Source organism: Panicum virgatum, chromosome 1N, assembly GCF_016808335.1.
Source record: "Panicum virgatum strain AP13 chromosome 1N, P.virgatum_v5, whole genome shotgun sequence".
NCBI lineage: Eukaryota > Viridiplantae > Streptophyta > Magnoliopsida > Poales > Poaceae > Panicum > Panicum virgatum.
The window spans coordinates 59,477,999-59,504,259 of record NC_053145.1 but is presented as its reverse complement, the minus strand read 5'-3'; the positions used below and the strand labels follow the sequence as shown (position 1 = coordinate 59,504,259).

Here is a 26,261-nt window from a genome sequence, read left to right as displayed (position 1 = left end):
AACTGGACAGGCAAATGTGAATTTACTTTGACATGAACATTGAAAAAAAAATCAATTTACAGAAGCTTTTGCAGATTCGATGCTTTTGTATCACAAAATGAGTTGGTGTCAGCACGGCCACTGAGCATGGCCGATTCTATTGATGAGCAACCAGCATATGGAACAGCAGCTCGCTCCACAGGTCGATGGGCCCCGGCAAGCACCAGTGCAGGCAGTCCACCACGAAGCTCCCCTCCACGCTGCCGCCCGGCGGGTGGCCGTACCGGCTCGGGTGCCCGTCCGGCCGCAGTTCCATCGCCGCCGTGATGTCCAGCAGCCGCAGCTCCGCGCCGTTCCGCTGCGAAGCCGCCGCTGCTTCCCTGAGCGCGTCAACCTGCGTGCAGCCGAAAGACAACCATCATCAGACCACTGGCCATTCCCGTCAAGCCTCCTCGGTTCAAAGAAATCATCTTGACGCGTAGAGATTAGAGAGGGAAAGGCATGGGGTTGTTTGGTTGGTTGTGGTTGGTGTTCCCACCTGCGCGGTGCGGAACTCGGCCACGACGGCGTCCCGGGCGCGCTCACCGCGCCGGAACGGGCTCGTGCGGACGCAGTCGCCGCCGGTGTTCCACTCCCCATTCTCGAAGTGCGCGGGCGTGACCGTCCTGACAAGGGCCTTGCCGCGGAGCCCCTCGCGGGCCGCGATGGCGCCGAGCGCCGTGCCGAACGCGGCGCGCACGGCGCCGGAGACGGGCACCTCAGCCGTCGAGGCGTGGGCGCTGCTGGCGGCGCCACCGTTGCGCCCGACGACCTGGCCGCCCTCGCGGTACACCGAGGGGCGGAAGAACCAGTTGGTGCCCGAGAGCACGACGTAGTCGAAGTCGGCGATGTGCGCCGCCCACCGAGCGTCCGGCGTGTCGGTGTGCACGTCCCACAGGCCCAGGCCGAGCTCCGCGTTCGAGAGGTTGGCCTTGACCAGGAACGGCGACCAGAAGAGGGAGACGTTGAACCCGTGGCTGCCGTAGTGGAAGTCCCGCCGGACGGCCCTCCCCGTGACGTCGACCTCCGCCGTCGTCACGACCTCCACCGGCTGCGCCACCTGCAGCACACGAATGCCCGTTGCATTAGCAGCAGAGGAACAAGCAGTGTCCGTGGCACAGGTGCCGGCGTGCCATGAGACGAGAGGCTATGCAACAAGTGCGCACCTGGGACAGGATGCAGAGTAGAGACTTGACGTGGTTCCTGGCGAGGGAGTCCCCGACTAAGGCCATGGACCTGCCCCTCATGGCCTCCAGGAACCGCGCCGCGTCGAAGCGCGGGAGGTCACACCAGTCGGGCTGCCACCGCCACCGCATGAACTCGAGGCTCGGCTTGCCGAACTTCATGCAGTTCTGGAGGTCGTCGATGAACGGGCACGTCAGGTTCGTGTAGTACGGCGGCTCGTCGTCGGGCACCCACTGGCCCCGTGTAAGGTCGCAGGCCTCTGTCGAGGTGGCCGCCGAAGATGAGGAGTTGGTCGTCGGAGACGCCGGAGATGGCAAGGAGGTGGCCGGAGCAGTCGAAGGCGAGGAGGTGTTGCCGTGTTGGTGGGCGGAGACGACGTCGACGATGCAGAGGAGGCGCGGCGTATGTACTGGTAACCATCGGCGGCGAACCTGAAGTCGTAGAGCGAGACGACGGCGAGGGCCAGCAGGACGAGGATCGGCGTGGCTTCGGCGACGGAGAGCTTCAGCGAGGACGACGTGCTGCTCCTCTGGGGCTTCATGGCCGACGGCCGTGGGCGCTACTCGCTCGCTCGCCTATGAGACAGAGGGGCATGGAAGAAGAAAAACGCTCGCGTCGCAGAGGGTGTTGTAACACCCCCTCAATTAGCCTTTAATTAGGAGTGTTAAACGAAAATTTGAAGTTTCAAATTGCTCACAAATGGGTCAAATATGTCAAGCTTACGTGTTCCCTTCTCCCTCTCTCCCGTGCGTGGTCACCGTGGCCAATTCAAATTGGCCACGGCGTCGCTCGCGTACGCTCGCGACGCGCGTCCCCGCTCATGCCGTTCTTATCTCGCTCGCAGGCCAGCTCGCTCCTCTCCCGAAGCCTCTCCATGCTGCTTGAGCCACCCACGCCTCTCCCTCTCCTTCTCGCGCGAGCACCGAGCCATGGCCGCCGCCTCCGCCTAGCTCACCGTGGAGCTCCCTCCTCCGGCCTCCATCGGCCCGAACCGACCCGCCCACAAGGTTCCTCACGCCCCACCGGTGCTCCTCGGCCCGAGCCCGCCCCGAATCGGCCGCCGGAACCTCGCCGTGGTCACTCACCGCCACCGCCGGCCGCCTGCTTCCGTCGCCGGCCCTCTTCCGGCCACCCAGGCATCAACTGAGACCACCCAGATGTAGCTCTCGAGTCCCTCATGCTCCTCCACCCCTCCCTCGCCGCCAGCAAGCCCCCCCATGGCCGGAATCGCCGTTTCCCTTTCTCCCCTGCTTCAAAATCGCGACCAGGGACCTTGTGCGACAATTGAAACAAGTTCAGGGGCCTATCTGCACAACCGTAGACTCATATGAATACTGCTGCGAAGGATTATTTTGCAATAAATTGGCTGAAATTTGAAAAATCATAGTAAATAATAGAAAAAACAAAAAAATGCAAACTAAAATTTGTTAGATTCCTTGTTCTAAGATCTACAACTTTCCTTCCAGGTTTATCTTTAGTTTCTAAATAGTTTTTGCTCTAGTTTACATATTAGTTTAAGTGGCTGTAAACTTTGAAAATGCATAGTAAATCATAGAAAAATCATAAAATGGAAAATAAAGATGTTTTAGAATCCTTGTGATTAGATCTATGCAATGAATCTATAATATGACATGTGTTGGTAGAAAAATATTGTTCTAGAATTTTATTCATGCTTGTTAGGGATAAAATCATATATGTAGTTATGTTGCTCCTTTTTGCTGTGAAATTTTTATGATAGATTAGTCATGTGATGTATGTGATGTGATAAAAGTTTCAGATTTATTAGTACACGTGTGCATGAGTTATTGATTTAACTTGGTTAGTATTTAATAAATAGTTTATGAGTAATAGGAATATGCATAAATAATTATGCTTGCTGATAAATCATGAAAACTTCATGCTAGGGTTGTTTTCTATTATTTTATCACTAGTAAATATTTTATGTTCGAAACATATAGGTTGCTAATCAAAAAATAATTTTTATTAGTAGTTAGGCCTGTTCTATTAGAAATAATAGTTTCTTTACATATGAGATCATGATAAATTTATGTAAAATACTTTGTTAAGTATAATTACAGGATATAATCAGTAAGAATTAGTTTGTGCTATTAAATTGTACTCGTGCAACTTATTTCGTTCCTAGCATGTGTAATTTATCTTGTTTTGTGCCATGTATATATAACATTAGGTGTCACACTTAAATACACATCACCTTGGTTCTTTAGGTAGTTACTAATGCTTGGTTCTCTGTAAACGAGTGTCCAATGAGATAAGTTTAGAAGAGAGTAATTATCATGTTAAGTATCACTTTTACCATCTAATAAATTTCACCTATGTTACTGTAGTTTAAGTCTTACATGTTTGTAACTAAAGGTACTTAATGTATATAGATGATGCAATTAACATGTGGTAGACTTCTTATTCTTGTGACGATATCCATGATGCTTTGTTAGCTTTAATCACTAGGGCAAGTAACTTCATAAGACAAATCTCAAGGATGAACTAGTCCTTCAGGTGAGGATGAGTGATCAACCTTAGTACGATTTGTACATTACTTCTTTACGACAACGTACCACGCATTACTTTCTGGTCGTCCTTAGAATATGTGATTATGCCTCTTTTGTGCATGCATGTGCATCTATGCATATCATTTAGGTACGAGGGTAGATCAATTGAAGGACGATTGGAACATAAAGATGGAGAAAACTTCAAAAGATGGTGTGTTAGTTTCTATCCAGAAGTTGGTGGATTATCTATCATGAAGCTCCAACCTACTAACTTATAGGGATACTTTACTCCCAGGCAAGCCCCGGTGCACATCCTATTATTTGAAATTATGACACATATATATGTATTTATTACTTGTGCATTACGTTTCAGGAGTTGATTGGAACCCTCGTTGCATGATCCCTAGATTTCCCTGAATTATACTAGCATGTATAGGACGATAGAAATGCTATGCTTAATACTTCTCGATAGAAGTCGAGTGACTTTTTGCACTCACGAGATATAGGATACTTAGAAGTCGAGTAATTTCCGGTTACTCGCGAGATATAGGTTATATACTTATATACAACACCTGAGTTGTTGAAATTGACATGGAAATATGAGACCGGGCGGGGAATGATGATGATGTATAGGTATGGCAGCAGGACAGGGTTCTTGGGTGTCTTAGCCCCGTCCGAGTCGATTGAGGACCGTACCGTTGCTGGCCCTGCTGATTATGTTTGAATTATACTAACCGCATAAAGGGAATAGGAGGTAGTCGAAACCGGTAAGCCGAGTACTGCTTTGCTTCGAAAGTACAGGAACCCGCACCCAACTCCTAGGGCGAGTCGAGTGGCCGCGGAGAAAGGGGTCGCATATGTTTACTTTTGGTGGTCTCACATAGGGCTCGGCTGACTATATGTCATTGGGCTGGTTCCTGTAGTTCGAGGCGGGGAGGGGAAATGTTGGTGCGTGGGGTCCGACGGGGCTTTTGCGTGCCGTGTTGGTTAGGTCCACCTTGCAAGGTTAAATCGGATCGATTTGCCGTCAGTCACTCTAGGACATGAGCACCTTGATCTCCGAATGACATCGTAGTAAGTAAATGAAACAAAACGAGTTGATAAATACTGATGTTATCTAATTAATTATGTTTCCACCTTGGTTGCTATAGATATGCAAATCATAGATGTTTAGCCAATTTATTGTTATAATTTGGAGCTAAAATTTTGAAGTTAAGGATCTATTTTAGATGCTTTTTGGCAAAACAAACCCACCAGCCAAAAGCCTTGCATGTCTAGATAATGGGCTAAGTATACCCTTAGTCGGGTAAGTCTTGCTGAGTATTAGTATAATCAGAGTTTGTTGTTTACGCTGTTTCAGGTATAGGAGCTAACCCGGATTCACATCGGTGGGCTCGATGTGACGTCCTCACGTCTCCGTAGTTATCGTTTTATTTCAATTTATATTTCAGTTGGTTTCTAATGAAAATCTTTCCCAGGTTAGACTCTCTCTACCGCTGCTGTTATCTATTATATGAACTTTAATTTGTAAAAGTCATTTTGTAAATACCTTAATATTTATTACTATTTTGTAAAATTGTATCATGCTGGTACCGTCTGCGCTCGCCGTCGCGCGAGACTTCTGGTGTGTTTCGATCGGCTTGTGGGTTGGAAACAAGCTGTCAGGTTACACACTTAATTAAGCTAATGCGCCTGATGTGTTCAAATAATGACCATTACGCTTAATTAAACCCGTTTAACTTGGCGGTTCAGTCACAAGTGTGCCGTGCCGTGTCCTGAGACCTGAGTCTTGACTCGTGTGCAGCCAGCCTAGTCGTCGCCGCGGCGGCGGCGTCCGGCGGAGGTCAAAGCGCGCGTCGTTTTTCTCCCTCGGCAACGGACCACGGCAGATTCCAGCATTCACTTAGCGTTCTCCTCCTACGTACGCGTGATATATATTGGCATCCCATCCCGTGCCTGATTCTGAACTTTTTGGTGAATTAAGTATTCTGATGAAGCACGTCGCTACCAAGTCAGATTCAGCTTGCCACCCAACGTTGGCGAGAGCGAGAGACCATGTCTCAGCAGCTGGATTTCGGATTTGCAACTTCCGAAACCCAGCTTGCCGTTGTTTGTTTCAGAAGGAGATGAGGACTTGGTACGCGATGGTCAACGAGAAGCACCGAGTTTGTACTATAGCATCTCAAGACAGATTGCAGATAGCCATAGCCACTGACAGGTGTAAACTACATCCCCGAAAATAGTCCTGAACGTACTGATCAGGCTTTTGTTAGGTTCTTCTGTCAGAATGGGGTACTACTATGAACGAGTTACGAGGAGGGTGGCCTGAGGCCGCGCGGCGTGGGCCGGGCGAGCGCCCTGGCGCGCGCCCTGGCGCGCGCGGGGTTGGCTCGTGGCTGCAGCAGGTGCAGATCCGGCGTCTCTCGGCTACGCGACGACGGCCTCGGCTTGGGCGAGGTACCCACGCGCGGCGGCAGCGCTGACCAATGGTGGCTCACGCGCGGCGGCGGCAGCGACGGAGGACGGCGGCGCTTGTTTGGGTGGTGGAGGTTGAGCTCCCGCCCGGCGGGGAGGGGGCGCTTGGCGGCCTCGTGGTCTCCCTCGCGCGCACGGCCCGTTGCGGCGGGGTACGCGAAGCCCCTACTGCGGTGGTGGAGGACAGCGGCGCGTGATCGGGGAGGAGGTTGTTGTGGGATCCCTCGTCGTCGCCTCTGTGCGCAACGTCGCGTGGTGCCGTCATGTTGCTGCACGGCGCGAGGAGGCGGCGGTGGCCGTGGTTGCTCACAAGGCTCGTGGATGGCGCAGCAGAGGCGGAGGTTTGGCAACGGCTTGGTGCGTGGAGGCGCAACGGCGGCGCCGCCTCGGGTATGCGGCTGTGGCTATGGTCCGGGAGTGCCAAGCCGTGAGAGCGAGGGGTTCAGGCTCCGGGCGAAAGTCTTTGCCGGCGTTCCTGCTAGCACAGATGACGGCGGCGCCTCTGGGCGTCGTTTTCTTTGTTGGGGGCGTCATCTTGGAGCTACCCCTTATCTGCACGGGGCTCTGGGTGAAAACCCTGTCCAGATTCTGGACGGGCGATGGCGGCGCCTTGGCGTCGTGACCTCCTTGGAGGCGTTGTCTCTAGAGACCCATTTAGGCTAGTGGCATTCCTGGTCCATTGCTTGGGCGGCAACAGACGGGGTTGGCATCTTCGCTGCGTGGCAAGGTGAATGGGTGTTGCTGAGCCCTCGTGGTGGTGTTCGCAGCTTTGGTGGCGGTCGATGGTTGTCGATTGGTTGTCGTTGTGGCTGCTTGCAGCGGATCGCGGCGGCTGGCGTTGCGTGGCAATTGTCAGTACGGCATGGGACGATGTCAAAGGACGGCGCTTGCGGCATCGACACCAGGGGACGACTTGGCTTGCAGGGGACCGCGGCGGGTTGTTTAGCTTGGCTGAGCTATCCGGTGCGTTACATCGTCGGAAGACGGCACAAGCGACATCTTTGGCTTGCGGCCATGGTGGTGGAGATTATGTTTCGCGGGTAAAGCAAGGAGATGAGGTCGGCCTGTGGTGGCGGCTCGGTGTTGTTGGAGACCCGGGGATGTGGGGCAACTTTGCTCTTCGCCTCTGATGGTGACAAAAGAAACGGAACCGTGGCGTGGAGTATTGTGGGGGGTGTGGCGAGGCCCCCGCGCGTGGTGATTCTTCGAGGCGGTGAGAGTGAGGTCCAACGGTGGATGCGGCGAGGCCCCCGCGTGTTGTGTTTCGTGGTAGCGACTGCGAGGCAGCCTACGAGAGGCCCAGATTCGGTGGTTTCACTCCGTCAGATGGAGGGTGCTGTTGCAGCGGTATGGCGGCAGAGGTTCTCGCATGGCGGTGGTCTTTCTGGTGCAATACCGTCTGCCTCTTTCGGTTCCCTGTCAATGCAGGGTCACATCTGAAGGTTCTCGGCAACTACACGAGTGTGGATGTTTGGTGGGTGTCGGGAAAAAACTTCGGTTTTGCTGCGTTTGTTGTGCAGTGCTTTTTCGATCGACCCCAGTTGTCTCGTGCAGATGAGTTGTGCGGCTTGCGTCGATGTCCCAATCCGACCAGCCTGAGTTGTTGAGTAGAGTTGTGTTTGGCGCGTGTTGATGTCTCAATTCAACCCGCCGGTGTGTTTTTTGTTTCCTTTCTCTTTTGTCTTTGTGCATGGTTATGACCTCCCAGGGACATAACCTTGTATTTCTCTGCTATATCAATAGAAACACACTCGTCGAGTGTTGTTCGTTCAAAAAAAATACTATGAACAAGTTTCTGCTCAATTGGACAATTGGTTTCCAGATTTGGGGGGGGGGGGGGGGGGGGGGGGGGGGTAATACGGCATGAGTGATATGGCGTAGAAACCTTTTTCAACATTCTTCTTTTTCTTCTTTTCTGACAACGACGTGCTACACCGAAATTTGTTCTTGTCGCAAAAATGCACTGTGCTATTTTGCCTTCTATAAAAGCAAGCAGTGTGCTATTTTTTTTTGAAAAAAACCCGGGAATGTTAAAGCCTAAAGGTGCACTCATCACCAACCAAACGTATGAGTCTTGCGTTTTTGCCGACGTGAGGGTGTGTTTAGTCAGTGAAAAAGTTTGGGTTTTCGTACTCTATTACATTTCGTTGTTACTTGATAAATAATATCTAATTATAGACTAATTAGGCTTAAAAGATTCAGCTCGTGCTAATCAGTTAGATTGTGTAATTAGTTATTTTTTCAACTGCATTTAATACTTCATGCATGTGTCCGAAGATTCGATGTGACGGTTACTGTGTAATATTTTTTGAGAACTAAACAGGTCCTGGGTGCTTTGATTTTTCAACCACGATAATGCCTGGTTTCCTTGACTTTTCAAGGGTAGCTGAACAAGTAAAAACAAACAACCGTGATAGACTACCTCAGGGGAAAGAGAAGAGGAAGGGACACCCATCCCAACTTCCAAGCGCCTGCAGCAAACGAAATCCACATCAGCATATCTCAAGCATGGAAGCCTCCCAATCCGCTGTTCCCCTCCAAGCCGTGGGCGCCCAGCTTCTACCGCGCCATGAGACTCCCAATCAGCATATCTCAAGTTGGTTTCACACGATGTCAAACAAATATAACACACCCTCTACATCTACACTGCAATAAACAGAGGTGGGAAATAGCAACAGATGGCCACGAACACATACTGCTCTGAATCTCTGAAGTCTGAATCAACCCTGAACCCCGAGCCAGCGCAAACCAAAGCAACAGCCCCCTCGCCCGGCCCCCGGAGCACCACCATTCCCAGTGAACGAAGGCGACGGTGGACGGTCAGTAGTAGTACCGGCGTCTGTGGTTGCTGCGGATGGCGCAGCAGCCGAGCGAGTAGGAGAGCATGAGGAGCAGCAGGACGGCGACGTTGAGCGCGGCCACGGCCTTCCAGTGGTGGATGGCGGAGGCCACCACGGCGGCCTTGCACGCGTTGCACCGGAGGCACAGCACCCGCGCGTCGTTGCTCCACGCCCGGCAGTCCATGGCGCCCGCCGCCGTGGTCGCGCCGGGCGCCGCCGCCCAGAACGTCGCGTTCACGCGCTCGAACCCGCAGTACGCCGGCGGCTTGCAGCAGCCGGACTGCAAAAAAAAAAGGAAAATAGTATTTATCATCATGTTGCCATTTCGAGTGGGCCCACCGTAGGGTGTGCATGCCATGGAAGATGGAACGAAACCAACGGATCCGCGCACGCGTGCGTGGCGTACCTGAACGAGCGGCAGGTACTGCTGGTAGAACTCGCCGGCGTTGATCCCGCCCCGGACGCCGCCGAGCCACCCGCCGCCGGCGCACACGCCCGCGTCCGCGACGCAGCTCTGGATCCGGCTCCACGTCTCGTAGTCCCAGACGCTGTCCCGCAGCCAGTCGGAGTAGCCCCGGTACCCGGCCGCGGCGGCGCCCCTGTTGGTGACGGCGAACGCGAACGCGGTGGCCACGAACATGCCGGTGAGGATCAGGAACATGCAGACCACGTAGGCCCAGAGGAGCGGCGTGGCGCGGCAGCACGCGCCGGCGAGCGCCATGAGCGAGAGCAGGAGGAGCGCCGCGCCCAGCGCCATGGCGGGCACCCGCACCAGGCGCTGGCACTCGGTGGCCGGCTGCGCGAGGACGTACGCGCCCGCGCCGATGAGCGCCACGGAGACGAGGAGGGTGACCACGTTCAGGGCGGCCAGGACGCCATTGGAGAGACTCACCAGGGTGCTGCACCCACCCCTACGCGCCGATCCAATGCCGTTCTCCTCGTATATACAGTTCACGAACGGCCGCTGCGTTTCTATTGACTGTTATTTGGAATCTAGAATGTTGTCAGAATGTCAAGGCACATAGTTTCGCGGGTTTCGTGCATTACTCCTGCTTACAATCACAACAGAATTGAGATTTCTCCTGGGATTTACAGATTAACAGATGTGTGGCATGTGGCGATTTGGTTTGACAGTTTTAGGTTCAGTCGAGGCCAAGGTGGCGTAGAAACAATAGGCAAAGCAGTTCAGGACTCGGGAGGCTGGCCTCAAAGCGCGGCAGATCTCTTCCTGGTGTGCTTGACTACCAAGAACGAACAGCCAATTTTGCACAGGGCTGTTGCGCCCCCACCTCCGCGTACCAGATCATAGCTTTGATTCAAACATGTACTGGCACCACAAATGCAACAAGAATGATCCACAGAACGCACCAGATAGCTTTGATTCAAACAATATGTACTGGCGCAGCAATTGCAAGTAACACAGAGTACAGTTGACACCGTATCAATTTAAGAGCCATCATACATGCTAAACTACAGAACGTCCAGCGAAACAAAATTGTTTGTCGAGCAACGAGTGGCCACTGATCACAGCAACCAACCCTTCGGCCATTTGTGCGGTTCGAGCAGAATTAGTAAGGCTTGAATTTCCTCTGAGCCCTAAGCTCCTGTATCCTTTTCCTGTCCTGCTCGAACTTACTCTGCAACATTGCCAGTTCTGCACAAGAAACACAAAGCTGTAAGTTCCCCTGACCTAAACTTGTCATGCATATAGTCATTTGACAAAGACCAAGTTACAAGACAAAATGAATCTTGATTCTAACCAAACTGAAGATGAAAAATGGTAAACTTCTTATATTCCCCAAAACCAGAACAGATACTTCCAAGCTGAAAGGTACCCATACTGGAATAGCAAACAATTTCATGTTGTGCCTAGAACATAATCTTGGTTCCATCATGTGTCGTAACCACTGAGTAGTTAAAAATGAGTATAGTCCTGTTAAGGAATGACGACGTACCACTGAGGTGGGCTTCTCGTTTCTGAAATCTGTAGAAGTTCATATCAACCTCCTTGGGTTTCTTTTTAGCCATTTTCTCTTGCATTGCAACAAGAGATACAGAGCCAACAGCTGTTCCACTTTCAGTATCTGTGGTCTTTTTCCGACCCTTGTGATGCACCACAACTGTCCATCCATCTTCTGCTGCACGGGCCTCCCTTTCTTTCCTCTCCTGAAATAATCAAATAGTCAGGAAACAAATAAACTGTACATTTTGGGGGGGTAACATAAGTGCGGTTCCATCCATCATTCATAAGCAGTCTACCACTATGTTAAACATATTGCAAAGCAGATGATGGCATTATGACTGGAAACACATCCACTGAGGGAATATTGGAAGAAATTTGTTATAAGTATCATATAACTTGTTTGAGTATGTGCTGACACATATACTTCAAAAATAAGTTTGGGGAAGAAACTTGTTACTCGGCACTAACGGTGTATTTTGCTCTGTCAGATGATATTATACTCACCTTCTCCTGTTGTTCTTCATGAGCAACTATAAACTCATCTATTCTTTCCTGCAAAACCTTCAAGCCAGGTTTCTTTTGTTTGTACTCCAAGATCCATTCTGTCAAGATATCACATATACGCTTTTAAGTTTTAACACTTTGCATCGAATTGCAAATCCCAACACCAACAGAAAAGGAGAGTAGAAAATGAGAAATTTATAGGTGCAAAACATCAATTAATAGGAAACCCGCAAGTCTGCAACACATAAGGCAGACTTTAAAACCTATTGCATTGCAGGAATCAACAAGATAGACTAATAAATATTTGGGTTCATAGGTCAGTTTTCTATACAAATTGGCTGCTAAAATGAATTTCATGTGTCATCCTAAGAGGAATTAAAATTATACAATAGTACAATACACGTATATAGTCTTTCTACTCCCCACACCATACACAAGAAGGTGTTTGAGTTACTTTGCAATTTATATCCCCTTGAGTAGATTTGTCTCCAGAAGTACTTTGATGAGTTATAAATTGACTGGTTTCTTAAATATAATATCACTATAGAGATAGTCATCAAATTTTCTTTTGAAGATTACGTTGATGTCCATTGACTGGAGCTGATATTTAAATAAGTTTCACAAAGATAATCACTAGAAAAATGGTACATTTTAATCGTCAAACCATCAAACGAACTTCATGAAGACTAGAAAAATGGTATCTCAAAGATCAAAACTCAAAAGCAACATATTACTTTTCATTCCTCTGGAACAGTCTTCGTCAACCGATGGAATCTCATCAGCGTTTGCAGTATCAACTTCAACATGCCTCTCCAGGTTGTTGTCTTTGCTTGATGCATGCTTATTTGTCTTGGCCTTACCGAACCTTTTAAGTTCCTCTGCAGTCAATAAATGGATATGCCCCAGAGAGTATCAATATTTATGCAACACATTTAACTGATACTTCAGAAAAACTTTAATTAGGAGACAAATATAAAGCCATACTATCCTTACTTTTCTCTCTCCTCTTTGGTTTCTCAGGCCCCTCATTATCCATATCTTCACTCTGTCCTGCAAGTTGGTTGACATCAGCTGCATACAATACATGCATATTAGATTTTAGGTAAAATTAAATGGAAAAGGAACTATATCATAATATATTGCTCGATATCACTACATAAAACCGTTTTAGGAACAGCGAGAATATATCAAAGTCATAAGTTGGTTCAGAAAAAACTTTCAGCACCCAAGAAGCAATCTTACCACTTTGAGTTTCCTCAATTTGATTTTCGTGCAGAATTTCTTCTGCGTCATTAATTCCAGCAGAGCTCTTCCCTCCTGTTACCTTCCTTTTCTTCTTCTTTAGCTTAGATGCTACAGCATCATCACTAGAAACTGAACTCTCGTATACCTTGACAGCACTGCTACTTTTCATTAGCTTCGTTTTGCTCTTCTTCTTCTTCAGCTTAGGCGTTGCATCATCTTTACCATCTGACAGTGATTCCACCACATCAGCCCTGGCATGGCTGCTCTTTACTTTGGCATGCTTATTTTTCTTCTTCTGCTTCAGCAATGCAATTTTCTTCCTCCGTGCCAATTCTTTATCTAGCATTCAAAGACAAAAGTGGAAAACATTATCTTAGACAACTGTAATTCTGTCTGATACATTAACAAGAGAAAGCTTGGTAGATGTACCCAGGGCATAGTGAACAACTTAAGAACTATTACATAGAATGAAACCAATAATAGTCCAGAGCACGAGATGGTTTTTACGTTAGCTGTTTTAGGCACAAAAGATTACAGTGATAAACTATCATAAAGCGCAGCAAAGAAAATCTCAAAATCATCAATCACGTAATGTATCAGATGGATCTTGATCATACAGCAATTACATATATCTTGAATAAAAGAATCATCCTTCCTCTACGAATTCTAACCAACAACACTTTCCACGTAAAAAATCAGTATCCACTCTAGCTAATTGCTTTTCTCATCCTACATTGTCAATCCACCTTTGCAGGGCAACCAGTGCCAGTTTTAAGCTCAAACAACAGCTTTATGTTGAAACTACTGATTCTGAAACACAAAACGGAATGGGATTGAAGGAAAAGAAGACATCAATACAATACCATTACCTTCCACGATGCCATGCTCGGCAGCGGGTTCGCTGTCAACGGCGCATTCCACGACTCTGTCCTTCTTCCTCTTTAGCTGCTGCTTCTTGATCCCAAGCGCCAATTTCTCCTCCTCCTTCGCTTCCCGCGAAGCCTTCTTGTCTACAAAAGAGCAACCTCTCACTTTTCCTTCCCAATTCAATTTAACCCGATCAGAAAGCGATGCGATTCAGAGAGGCGAAAAAAGCAGCACCTTTGGATTTCCCCATTGGCAACAGATTAGTGCCCAAGCCCAAGGACTAAGGAAGAAGGCAACCCAATGGGGGCGGCGCCGTGTAAATCCCCGTCCGTGAGCAGCCCCCGGCTGCGGCAGCGCCGGCGAGGGTAGTTATCGGTGCCTCGGTGGTACCTCCTGTTACCTGTCGGCCTGTCGCGGCGGCGCGCTCCCGGGTGGGTAGGGTTCGCGGCGGCGCGCTCGGGTTGCTCTCTCTGTCTCTCGCAAGTCGCAGGTCGCAAAGCATTTCAGACAGGTGGGCCCAACACAGGTGGGTCCCACGCACCAGTGACCCTACCATTTATAACGAGCGAAGTTGCCCTCCTAAAACCCTAGCTCCAGAAACAACTAACCGCGAAGCAACAAGTCGAAGGCGGCGGCGGCGGCGGCGGCAATGGGGAGCGACACGGAGACGGAGAAGAAGAAGACCCCGCTGGCGCTAGCACCCATCGCGAAGCCCCTCGCAGGCAAGAAGCTCTGCAAGCGGACCCTAAAGCTCGTGCGCCGAGGTTCGTGAGACTTCATTCTCCGCCCAATTCGATTCTGCATTTGCCCCTTTGGATTCAGGGTTTCACCCCATCCGGTTGTGATTTGGTTCTTTGCGAATTTGCAGCCTCCGAGGCCAAGTGCCTGAAGCGGGGAGTCAAGGAGGTGGTCAAGAGCATCCGCCGTGGGAACAAAGGGTTAGTACTCATCTCAATCCTTCTCTCTTCATGTTGAGTGCTTGGTGAACTTGTAATAATAATTGCCTAATTGGGTAATGTAAATCCCCATTAAGCGTTAGGACATGTAGGCTGATATATAACATGTAGGATAAATTTTTAGATTAAGACATGCAGGATACATATTTCTGTGATACTGCTGACCAATCAGCAAAGGATAAATGCTTCTCACTTATTGTTTCTTACAAATGGTACTAGTATGATGTATCATGTCTTATTGGCCTTTCATAATTATATCTTACTCTTTAATCTTATGATAATTTGATAACTAGGGGGTGCGAATAGGTGCCTCTAAGGGTATCCACCGCCCCTCTTTTGTTCAAAAATTTGTCCTAGTTTTCCAAAGTGGAAGCTCATTTTGAGAAACTAATGCAAATTTTTGAACTAAAGAGGGGCAATGGATATCCTAAGGGGCACTCATTCACACCTCTATTGATAACACTACCTGCCATTCTGATTAATTTGACTTGGAAATCCATAAGGAGAAACATACATGGTAATGAAACATATATTGTGACGAACTTGCGTATATGAATGTGCTGCACTTCAAAGGTTTTGAGCATTTGTTGGCTTAACTCGCACTACATCATTGAAATGTTACTTTGCTTTGTGCAGGCTTTGTGTGATCGCTGGAAATATTTCTCCTATTGATGTGATTACACATGTTCCAATACTTTGTGAGGAAGCTAATGTTCCTTACATATATGTTCCGTCGAAAGAGGTGAGTTCTCACTTCTCATGTTTTAAGGCTTGATTATTCTGCTATAGTACGGGTTTCAAAAATTCTGTAACTGCTGCATAAGGCCCATGTATCCAAAGAACTCTAAAAATGGGTTACGAGATGACCAACACACACATTTCTTAAACTTTAAGTGGAAGTTATGTCATCTCCATGGTAGGTGTACTGGCACTCTTTTTTAGGTCTGTGATCGTATAGTTTTAAAATTTCACCACCTGTTTATCTTGTCATTTGATATAATTATCATGGATTTTAAAGCGTTAAGGCGAAGCGAGGCGAGCCACCACCGCCTTATCGCATAGGCGACGCCGGACTAAGGCAGACTAAGACAACACCTTAAGCAAGGCGAGCCACCACCACCGTGTAGCCTAGGCGATGCCTTAAGGACTCCTTAAAAACACTGATAATTATTCTAAATTAATTGTGACAAGACAAAGAAATTGTTTCTTTTCTTGTTTTGGTTCACTAGTGATGTATAAATAATAAACACATTGCCTTAAATTTTTTCCTTCGCAGCAGCAAAACTTATCATGTTGTTGCCCTTTCAGGACCTTGCGACCGCAGGAACCACTAAGAGGCCAACTTGTTGCGTCTTGGTTCTGACCAAACCAACCAAGGGGGAGCTCAGTGAAGAGGTGAAGGAGAAGCTGAAGTCAGACTATGACCAGGTTGTGACGGAAGTCGCTGAGGCTACATCTGCAATGTTCTGAGAACAATTCCAGGACCACAGTATCTGAGAATCAGGCAACATATTTGCATAGTATGTAACATCATGACAAGCCTGCCTTTCTTGTGAACTGCACCGGTGTGTTATCAAGGGTACAGCTGGAGAGTTGATCATCTATGTTATGGACTACCCTTGTGGATAGTACAATTATTATATAAATTAGCCAATTATAATGATTTGGTGAGCAGATTGTTTCCAGTGAAACTACCAGGTTTTGTTAGCTTCTGTGTAACTCTTGTCTTGGTGTTGATGACTTATCTCCAAGATCTGCTTGTAATGTGTTATGTGTGTGGAAGTATCGTGAAATCTCAGCACCCTGATCACTGATCAGGAATAGTGTCTGCCCACTGGGAGTGAAAAACCATTGATCATCGTTTTGATTGTCAGAGTTGAGATGACTCATTTTTGTGACCTGGAGGCTCGGGCGTTTGGAGCCATTAAAAGAGTGGAGTGATACTGTGATAGAGCGCAGTCGTACAGCACTGCAGTTGGCAGCAATTCCTTGGGATTTAGAGCTGTTTGAAGGTACGCAGGGAAACAGCTCCAGTTTTAGCACCAGTACTGATCTTTTGGAACTTCATCTAGATCTTTGTTTCGTGGCGCTTCTGTTTGGAAGGTTGTGGCAAACACACGACAAAGTTTGGCCCGGGATTTCTGTGCTTGTAACTGTTGTGATATCGCACATCAGTCTCTCTGGTAGTGTCACCTAACCAAAGCATTCTTGTTTGTGGACGAGGGTTCTGGCCATGGGGAGCCGAGTTCGTGGTGGGGTTGGGAGAGAGATTCAGGCACAGCTCTCGAGCTGCTGGCCTGCCGCCAACCACCCTTTCCAATCCCGGCCAAGCAAAGGAGTGGGCCGGGGTTTAATAGGATTCTAATGCATGGCCAAGCCTGTGGAATGTAGAGATTCTCTTGGGATAACCATGCCCCCAAAACAGGACAAGCAAAAAAATCCAATGGCAAATGGCCTCTATCATGCGACAGTTTATGTGATTCACTTGCCAGGCGACATAAACATCTTACCGTTATAAGTTCAGAGGAGGGCATGAAGACAGACCTATTTCAGAAGAAGAAAAAAGAAATAGACCTCGGGTTATGCCACATTTTCAGTCGAGTTTAAACTTATCACCGTACAGATTTTTTCACCTTGCTGTTGCTGGTCAAAGATACTGGAGGTCGGGGCATGGCGTGCAGGAGATCAGAATCCAGACCCCGTTGTGACACAACCGCCAAATTAAAACTCAAAATTAAGCGAAATGACCATCATTTGAACACATCAGGCACATTTGGCTTAATGGTTTAATTTGACAGCCCTTTCTGAACTGACCTTCCGATCGGAACAAACACCAGTAGTCTCACACGAAGGTGAGCACAGGCAGTGCAAACATGTCGAGGACATATAAATACAACTACAATACAGAGTAGAGTGCATTAAGTTTTACAAACCTGGTTTAATTACATAAATAATATACAAGTGCAACTTCAGTTTAAAACAAAGTCCGATATAGGAAACCTGACGTCTATAATACATGAAGTGCAGTGTCGAATCACACACTCAGCCCACGTGTGTGTGATTCGGTAACTAGCAAGGACTAAGCATATGATCCGGTCACCTCCCAACCATCCGCGTCAAGCCGGATGAACTTAGCACAACAAGAACAGAAGTCTATCTCATCCTGACCTGCAATAGTTCGAGCCACAACCCTGAGTATACTAATACTCCGCAAGACTTACCTGACTATGGGTATACATAGCCCACTATCTAGACATGCACGGCTTTCTGGCTGTGGGTTGTTTTGCGCAAAAGCAATTAAGAGTGAGTTCTTACTTTCAATATTTTAGCTCAAGATTAGGAATGAGTACCTATTTTCTACTGTTTGCATTTCTACACCAATCAGTGTGGAAAAATAATTGATTAGGTACAACCATATTGATCATTTCATGCCCTTCCATGTTCTTACTACGATGTGACTCGGAGATCAAGGTGGATCAAGGTGCTCATGTCCGAGAGCGACTGACGGCGAATCGATCCGATTTAACCTTGCAAGGTGGACCTAACCAACACGGCACACATATGCCCCGTCGGACTATATGAGCCAACCATTCCCCTCCCCGTCTCGAACTACAGGACCGCCCACCAGCGTATAGTTAGCTGAGCTCAACGAGAAACCACCAAAAGTAAATACATGTATCCCAATTCTCTGCGACTACTCGACTCGCCCTAAGGGGTGGGAAGGAGTCATGTACTTTCGAAGTGAGGCAGTACTAGGCTTACCGGTTTCGACTACCTCCTACTCACGGCATGCGGTTAGTACAATTCAAACATGATCAGCAGGGCCAACAACGGTACGGTCCTCAATCGACACAGACGGGGCTAGATAGTTCCCGCCCGGTCTCCAATTCCTTTTCTTTCCTCCATATTCCATAATCAAATCATAAAAACATCCTATATCTCGCGAGTAACAGGAAATTACTCGACTTCTACCGAATCCTATTTTTAGCATGGCAAGGATACCGACCTACACATACTAGTATTTCGACCACTGGAACCTAGGAATCATGCAACTAGAGTTTCATTCAACGCCTAGAAACTTAATGCATAATCAAGTAAATATATATAACATTTCATAAGTTAAAATAATAGGTTATGCTCCGGGGCTTGCCTTCGGGCTGCTGCTCAGTGCTAGTGTCCCCTGGGCCTTGGCCCGGGTCGTCACGAAACTCCTGCGGGGCTTGCTCCATCTGCTCCTGCGGCTCCGTGATCACCTCGTACACGACTTCCTCAGCTACGGTTTCTACATGTATGCACATGATATGATGAATACATGCGGATATGATATCGTAATTCATAGAGAAATCATTATCTGAGCATAAAATGTGCCAACAAATTACCAAAAGCAACTACTTAGAAGACAAGTCAATGTATAACAGGACTTAACATACAAGGACACCATTACATATCTTGTAGAGTTTTTATAGGATTTTATTTGTCTTGAGCAAAAATAAATTCACTAAAGTAGATCCTGCATATACTCAGGCATTGAACAGAAGCTAGCATGATATGGCTACTGAATAAGTGTACTAGTTTATTTTATCCAGATTTTTCTCAAGTATAGACTATGCACTAACTCACAAATAGACTAACATATGGATAAAATAATTAACATATCAAACAATGTGTTCTGGACATGAAATTTTTTTATAGTGATCTACAGACATATAAAGTAACCTATTGCATAAATTTCATAATTTTTTAGGCTAACAGATCTACAAAAATTAATTAAACAAGCTTAAACATAGTTTAAATTCTAGCAGGGGGTAAAAACGACTTTTCACAAGCATGCACATTTTTTTCTCTATAGATATTGATCTAACAGTTCTAACAAAATTTATTTCATATTTTTCGCATTTTTCTTTGATTTAATATGAATTTTACAAACTACAACCGAAATTAAACAACAAAACAAAATAAAAAGAGAAACCCCCCTAACTCTCCCCTGACCAGCGGGCCCCACTGGTCAGTGGGAGGGGCGAAATGCCCTGCCCAGAGCGGCGGCGCAGTGATGGCGGGGCTAGGTGGCGGTGGATGGCCGTCGGCGGCGCGTAGGGCAAGCGCGCGCGCGTGCGGGGCGGCAGTCTGCGGCTCACGGAGTCACGCAGCACAGAGCGCACGACGGCCTACGGCGGCGGCGGCGGCACAGGGCAGCGGCACGCGGTGGCGGGGCTGTTCCGGCCGCGACAGGGCCAGGCGTCGGCGTGGCAAGGCGGGGCGAGCACCACCGCGAGTAGGCGGGCTCGGTGCGCGCGGGGGCGAGACGCGAGGTCGCGTGAGCGTGGCCCGCACCGTGCGGCGGCGACAGGTAGGTCGGCCGGCGGCGGCATGGCCGCGTTCCGGCGTTGGTGACACAAGAATCAAAGGGAAAAGAGGCGCACGAGTAGGAGCACCTCACCTAGGTTCGATTTGGGCTGCTGGACGAGGGAAATGATGGTCGAAGGTGGGTTGTCGGCGTGCGACCAGAGCTCCGAGCGGCAGCGGCAATGGCGAGTTGGGAATCTTCAACCCGCGGCTCTGTAGGCCATGGCCGGAGTCGGGGAGAGGCTTGGGGCGTAGTGCAGAAGGTGAGGAAGGTGGGGATGGAGGCGATTTGAACTTGGCGGAGGAAGTGCGACGGATTTCGCCACGGGAGCGAGGGCGGTCGGCTCTGCTCTGCCTCTGGTTTGGTTTGGCTGGAGGAAGAAGAACGGGAGTGCGAGCGAGAGTGAAGGCAGGTGGCGAACTCGGAAGGAGGGCGTGATGGATTTGGCGACCGCTGATGGCTGGAAAACCGGGACGACCCTCCACGACGGCAACGCACGGCGGTGGGGAGCTTCGGGAGACCTCCTCCCTCCATACCGTGCCCTGTTGAGCACAGGAAGGAGAGAGAGCAGGGAGTGACAGCTGGGGCCCACGTGTAAGCTTCAAATTTGGTTGGAACTCATTCAAATCTTTGTGAATTTGAATCTTTATTTTGAATTCAACAACCGGATTGTTACACCCTTTTCGTTGATGACCTGCCTACGTCTGGTCGCCATACTTGAGGGGCTGAGATCACCTGGTCAATCCCAGCATACAAGGCGCTAGGGCATGCGCATGACGCTTGCAATGGCTTCACTGTGAGCAGTGACACACAGCTCTTGTACTGTTGTACCTTGGCATGCTACTGTGTGGCTCTGCGCCCTTCGTAGTGCGTACGTACGCTTTGTTCGTGCTTGTTCCTTGACATCCAAGATTTCTTGCGCTAATCTTCTTCCTTGCAACTAAGTGCCATCATTCAGATCACAACAACACACAACTTACACGCACGGTTGCAAAAAAGATATCTCGAAAGCTCGTCCTAAGAAACCTAACCTGGCCAATGATGCAGGCTTGAGCAAGAAGTTGAGATTTGGACAGCTGCAACCAACATCATGATCCACGCCCCCATGCTTGGAGCTTTATCACGCATGCTCACACTACTAGAAAACGGGCCATCGGTCCTGGCCATCGGTACCAGCTGCTATTGCAGCCGGTACCGATGGTACCCATCGGTACCGGCTGCAACGGCAGCTGGTACCTTTGGCCGTCGACCGAACATGTGGAGGGCAATTGGCACCGGTTGGTGGTTCCAACCGGTTCCAATGCGTCACCATAGGAACCGGTTTGATCCACCACCCGGTACCAAATGAAGTCTGCGCTAAAGGCACCGGTTTATAGGAATAACCGGTTCCTATGATAATGAAACGTGGCAGCTGCCAGGAGCTCGGGCCTAAGGCACCGGTTGGTGCCTTGACCCGGTGCTATTGAATTAATTTTAGCACCGGGTCATTGAATTCAACCGGTGCCTTTGGCCCGAGCCTATAAATACCCCATCTCCTCCCCCTCTCAAGCTGCCGTGAACTCACTGTTCATGGCAGCTGAGTGGGGTGAGGGGAGGCGAATTTTTACTATTTTTTTTAAAAAAGGTTAGTTATTTTTTTTATAACTTAGCAATTAATTTTTAGAAACAGTTATTACTTGATTTAGTTTATATATGTGATAATTATTTATATTTGTAACATCTTATTTAAGTTATATACGTTATTAATTTATTTGATATTTGAATACTATCAAATTATTGTATTTATATGTTTTTTCAATTTATTTGATAAGTGAATAGTATTTATTTATTATAGTTATATGCATTATCAATTATATAAATATATTGTTATAAATTGGTATTATGAATGAACTATTTGTACAGTACAATGATGTATATAAATGTATTGTATGTGGACCCAGATGAGTCGGCAATGGATGTACATGGCCGACCGGCGTTCAAAGGAGTTCATGGATGGCGTGCATGAATTCATAGAAGCGGCCGAGAAACACAAGTATGGCGGTTTCGTTCGTTGTCCATGCAAATTTTGTAAGAATGAGAAGGATTACTCATCATTAAGAACCATCCATAGTCACTTGTTCAATAGTGGTTTCATGCCGAACTACTATGTTTGGACCAAGCATGGCGAAAGAGGAATTGTGATGGATAATAATGTAGAAGAAGAGGACAGGATTCCTGACTTTGCAGCCAATTATAATTCCTTTTTCAACGACACTGCAATGGGTGAGCCTGAAGAAGATACTGAAGGATACGTTGCAGAAGATGATCTTGGTCAGATGCTGCGCGAAGCTGAGGAAGGTTGCGAAACAGAAAAGGAATCGAGAGATCTGAAGCGTATGTTGGAGGACTACAGAACATTGTTGTACCCTGATTGCAAACAAGACCAAAAGAAGTTGGGTACCACATTGGAATTATTGCAATGGAAGGCATCAAATGGTTTGTCTGACAAGGGATTCGAGGAGTTGCTGAAACTTATAAAAAACTTACTCCCTGAGGGTAACACCTTGCCGGAGACAACATACGAGGCAAAAAAAGTTGTTTGTCCTTTAGGATTAGAGCCACAGAAGATACATGCTTGTCCTAATGACTGCATCCTATATCGAGGTGAGTATGAAAATTTGGATTCATGCCCTGTATGCAACGCATGCCGGTATAAGATCCCTCGAGATGATCCAGGCGACGTTGAGGGGCTGCGTGTCAAGAAGAGAGTGCCTGCCAAGGTGATGTGGTATTTTCCTCTAATACCACGTCTGAAACGTTTGTTCATGAACAAAACGAATGCTAAATTGATGCGATGGCACAAAGAAGAACGTAAACAAGATAATATGTTGAGACACCCCGCTGATGGGTCACAGTGGAGAAAAGTGGACAGAGCATTCCCAACATTTGCAAATGATGCGAGGAATATAAGATTCGGCTTAAGTACGGATGGCATGAATCCTTTCGGTGAGCAGAGCAGTGGCCATAGTACCTGGCCTGTGACACTCTGTATATACAACCTTCCTCCCTGGTTGTGTATGAAGCGGAAATTCATTATGATGCCGGTGCTTATCCCCGGCCCGAAGCAACCCGGTAACGATATAGATGTGTATCTGAAACCACTGATTGAGGATCTTCTATTGTTGTGGAAAGATGAGGGTGTTCGTATGTGGGATGCGCACGCAGAGGATCATTTTAACCTGCGTGCATTGCTTTTCGTAACCACCAACGATTGGCCAGCACTAAGTAACCTCTCCGGACAATCCAATAAGGGTTATAGGGCATGCACCCATTGTTTAGAAGAAACCGACAGCATGTACCTCAAGCACTGTAGGAAAATCGTGTATATGGGTCATCGTCGATTTCTTCCGATCAAGCACCCATTAAGGAGGAGGCATGCTCACTACGATGGAAAGGCAGATCATCGTACCAAGCCTAGGCACCGTTGTGGGAAAATGGTGTTTGAAATGGTCAAAGATATAAAAGTAGTATTCGGAAAAGGACCCAACAGCAGATCAGTGCAGAGTGATGACGGACGTGCACCTATGTGGAAGAAGAGTATATTTTGGGAGTTACCTTATTGGGATGTCTTAGATGTCCGCCATGCAATTGATGTGATGCACCTAACAAAAAATCTTTGTGTGAACCTTCTAGGCTTCCTTGGTGTCTACGGTAAGCCAAAGGATACATTGGAAGCGCGGCAAGATCTTCAACGTCTTAAACAACGGGCCTCCCTACATCCAGAAAAAAAAGATAAAGGACGTCATTATCTAGGTCCTGCGTGCTACACTCTTAGTAAGGAAGAGAAGCAAAGTATGTTCGACTGTTTGAACAGTATCAAGGTGCCATCAGGCTACTCTTCGAATATAAAGAGGCTACTGAACTTGAAAGAGAAGAAATTCGCACACGTAAAGTCCCATGACTGTCACGTGTTGATGACGCAATTGATTCCAATTGCACTTAGAGGTATTCTACCAGCTAATGTTCGAGCAACAATCATAAAGCTATGCGCATTTCTCAACACAATTTCTCAGAAGGCAATCGATCCATCGAGTTTAAGCAGGCTACAAGAGGATGTTATCCAAAGTTTAGTCAGTCTTGAAATGATATTTCCTCCATCATTCTTCAATATTATGATGCATCTTCTAGTTCACCTGGTCAAAGAGATTGGTATTCTCGGTCCTGTTTTCCTTCATAATATGTTCCCTTTTGAACGATACTTTGCAGTACTAAAAAAATACGTTCGTAATCGGGCTCGTCCAGAAGGAAGCATTGCGAAGGGTTACGTCACAGAGGAGGTCATTGAATTTTGTGTTGACTATGTGGAAGAACTCTGCCCAATTGGGATTCCAGTATCACGTTATGAGGGGCGGCTGATTGGAAAGGGCACACTTGGAAGAAAATCAGTAAATGCCACAGATCATGCCACGTTGAGCAAAGCACATCTAACAGTTCTGCAACAATCAGCATTGGTGGCTCCATACATGGAGGAGCACATGCAAATTGTGCGAAGTATATACCCTTTGAAGTCTGAGACATGGATTACAAAACATCATAACGATACATTCGCCACCTGGTTGCAGAAGGAAGTCATGGCCAACGATCAAATTCATGAGCAGCTAGCTTGGCTGGCCAGGGGTCCGGCAAATTCAATCCTGATGTACCAAGGATATGAAATTAATGGTTACACATTTTATACAAGAGCCCAAGATAACAAGAGCACCAATCAAAATAGTGGTGTCCGTATAGATGCCACCGACTCTAGTGGCCAAACGAACTCATATTTTGGTTACATTGAAGAGATCTGGGAACTCGACTATGGGCCGTTGAAGATACCTCTATTTCGTTGTCAATGGGTTAAACTCACAGGAAAAGGTGTCGATATCGACGAGTACGGAATGACAACGGTAGACCTCAAAGAGCTTGGCTATCGAGACGAACCATTCGTCCTAGCTAAAGCTGTCACTCAAGTTTTCTATGTGCAGGACATGTCTAGCAAAACGAGAAAGGACAAGTCCAGGAATAAATCAAGTTTTGTAGGTGCCGGAGATGAGGCAAAGCGCCATATTGTTCTGGCAGGAAAAAGAAAAATTATGGGAGTCGACGATGTCACAGATGAAGAAGAATACAATAAAGTTGAAGATATGACTCCGTTCGCAGTGGAGGTTGACACAAGTATTCTTTTAGCCGAAGAGGAGGCTCCGTACGCACGTCATGATCATAATGAAGGGACGATTGTAAAGCGAACCATCATTAATATTCCCTTAGTTGAATGATTATGTCTTGTAATATTTTCTGTGAACATTATTAGATTTCTTATGCAATGAATTGATTTATTGGACAATTAAATAATTTATTACGCAATTATTTGATTTATTATGATTTATTATGCAATTAAAATGATTAGTTATGCACCTAAATGATTTATCATGTAGTAATTAGAAATATTGTGAATTTAAATGATTTGTTATGTAATTATTTGATTTAATATGCATCTTGTTGTGGGGTTTCTAGGGGTACCCACAGCCGGGTGGCGGAGCGCACCCGCCTATTCCCAGTGAGGGAGTACTCGGGGAAGTACTAGGCGATGGGGCTGAATCTACGTTGAGACAAGGACTCAAGAACACACGATTTAGAGTGGTTCGGGCCGCCGGAGCGTAATACCCTACGTCCACTGGGAGATGTATTGTTCTTGGTGGTGTGTATGAACCTATCCTCCGCAGGCCTTGGCCTTTGCCCAGCCTGAGGTCTTCTAGCGGCGCCCCCTCCTTTTATAGATCAAGGGGGAGCGGATACATAGGACGTTGATGCCCCGACAGGTGGGCCCAACGCGACTGTGGCTACAGTGGTAGCGAATCTTTCCTCCGATATGCGTGCTGCTGCTCCTCTGACTCAGGGGGTCTTCTCTTGTCCCGTCAGCTAGGTGCCCGTTGGAGTAGCGTAGCTTGCGGCGTGGCCTGCTGAGGCTATTATGTAGCGTCATAATAGGCGAAGCCGAGCCGTCGTATCTGACTGTTACGGCAGACTGGCAGACGCGGCATGGGCGGCGCCAGCGGCTCCACTGGCTTGGTAACATGCGATCAATAGTGCCCCCTGGTCAATCAAACGCCTCGGCTTCCGCTATATCAATGCGGACGTCCACCTACCGCAATGAATGCGAAGGTAGGTGGACCTCAATATGGAGGCCAAGGGCCTCATACACGTGTCGGCCCCGGACCATCCTGAGGCGGGGCGTCGAAACCTTCCCTTGGAGAGGGGTCCGGTTGCTATGCGGTGGGTCCGGGACCCTATGAGGGGTCCGGGACCCTGCGGGGGTCCGGACTCTTCGGGAGGTCCGGA

At 47.8% G+C, this 26,261-nt stretch overlaps 3 protein-coding genes and 1 pseudogene across 4 annotated transcripts; 1 reads left to right on the top strand and 3 right to left on the bottom strand.

Moving 5' to 3' along the window:
* Positions 1–5: 5 nt before the first annotated feature.
* Positions 6–1,812, bottom strand: LOC120654238 (annotated as a pseudogene).
* Positions 1,813–8,993: 7,181 nt separating this feature from the next.
* Positions 8,994–10,574, bottom strand: LOC120653734 (tetraspanin-7-like). The gene is made up of 4 exons (XM_039931412.1): positions 10,564–10,574; positions 10,325–10,352; positions 9,432–10,004; positions 8,994–9,305 (listed from the first exon to the last, which is right to left on the bottom strand). Exons 1-4 carry the CDS (start codon positions 10,572–10,574, stop codon positions 9,006–9,008), a joined length of 912 nt encoding a protein of 303 aa, XP_039787346.1. The 3' UTR covers positions 8,994–9,005.
* On the bottom strand, positions 10,377–14,115 carry LOC120657113 (calponin homology domain-containing protein DDB_G0272472-like). 2 transcript variants are annotated; one of them, XM_039935368.1, is made up of 8 exons: positions 13,839–14,115; positions 13,607–13,747; positions 12,735–13,076; positions 12,486–12,563; positions 12,227–12,370; positions 11,493–11,590; positions 10,981–11,191; positions 10,377–10,679 (listed from the first exon to the last, which is right to left on the bottom strand). In XM_039935368.1, the coding sequence occupies exons 1-8, from the start codon at positions 13,852–13,854 to the stop codon at positions 10,594–10,596; spliced, it is 1,116 nt and encodes a 371-aa protein (XP_039791302.1). In that variant the 5' UTR covers positions 13,855–14,115; the 3' UTR covers positions 10,377–10,593. The 2 variants fall into 2 exon arrangements, with proteins under 2 accessions (XP_039791302.1, XP_039791303.1); XM_039935369.1 differs by having other exon boundaries at positions 12,486–12,542.
* A 66-nt stretch (positions 14,116–14,181) lies between these two features.
* LOC120657114 (H/ACA ribonucleoprotein complex subunit 2-like protein) lies at positions 14,182–16,389 on the top strand. Its single transcript, XM_039935370.1, has 4 exons — positions 14,182–14,368; positions 14,473–14,542; positions 15,197–15,302; positions 15,869–16,389. Exons 1-4 carry the CDS (start codon positions 14,254–14,256, stop codon positions 16,028–16,030), a joined length of 453 nt encoding a protein of 150 aa, XP_039791304.1. The 5' UTR covers positions 14,182–14,253; the 3' UTR covers positions 16,031–16,389.
* The last annotated feature ends 9,872 nt before the right edge of the window (positions 16,390–26,261 follow it).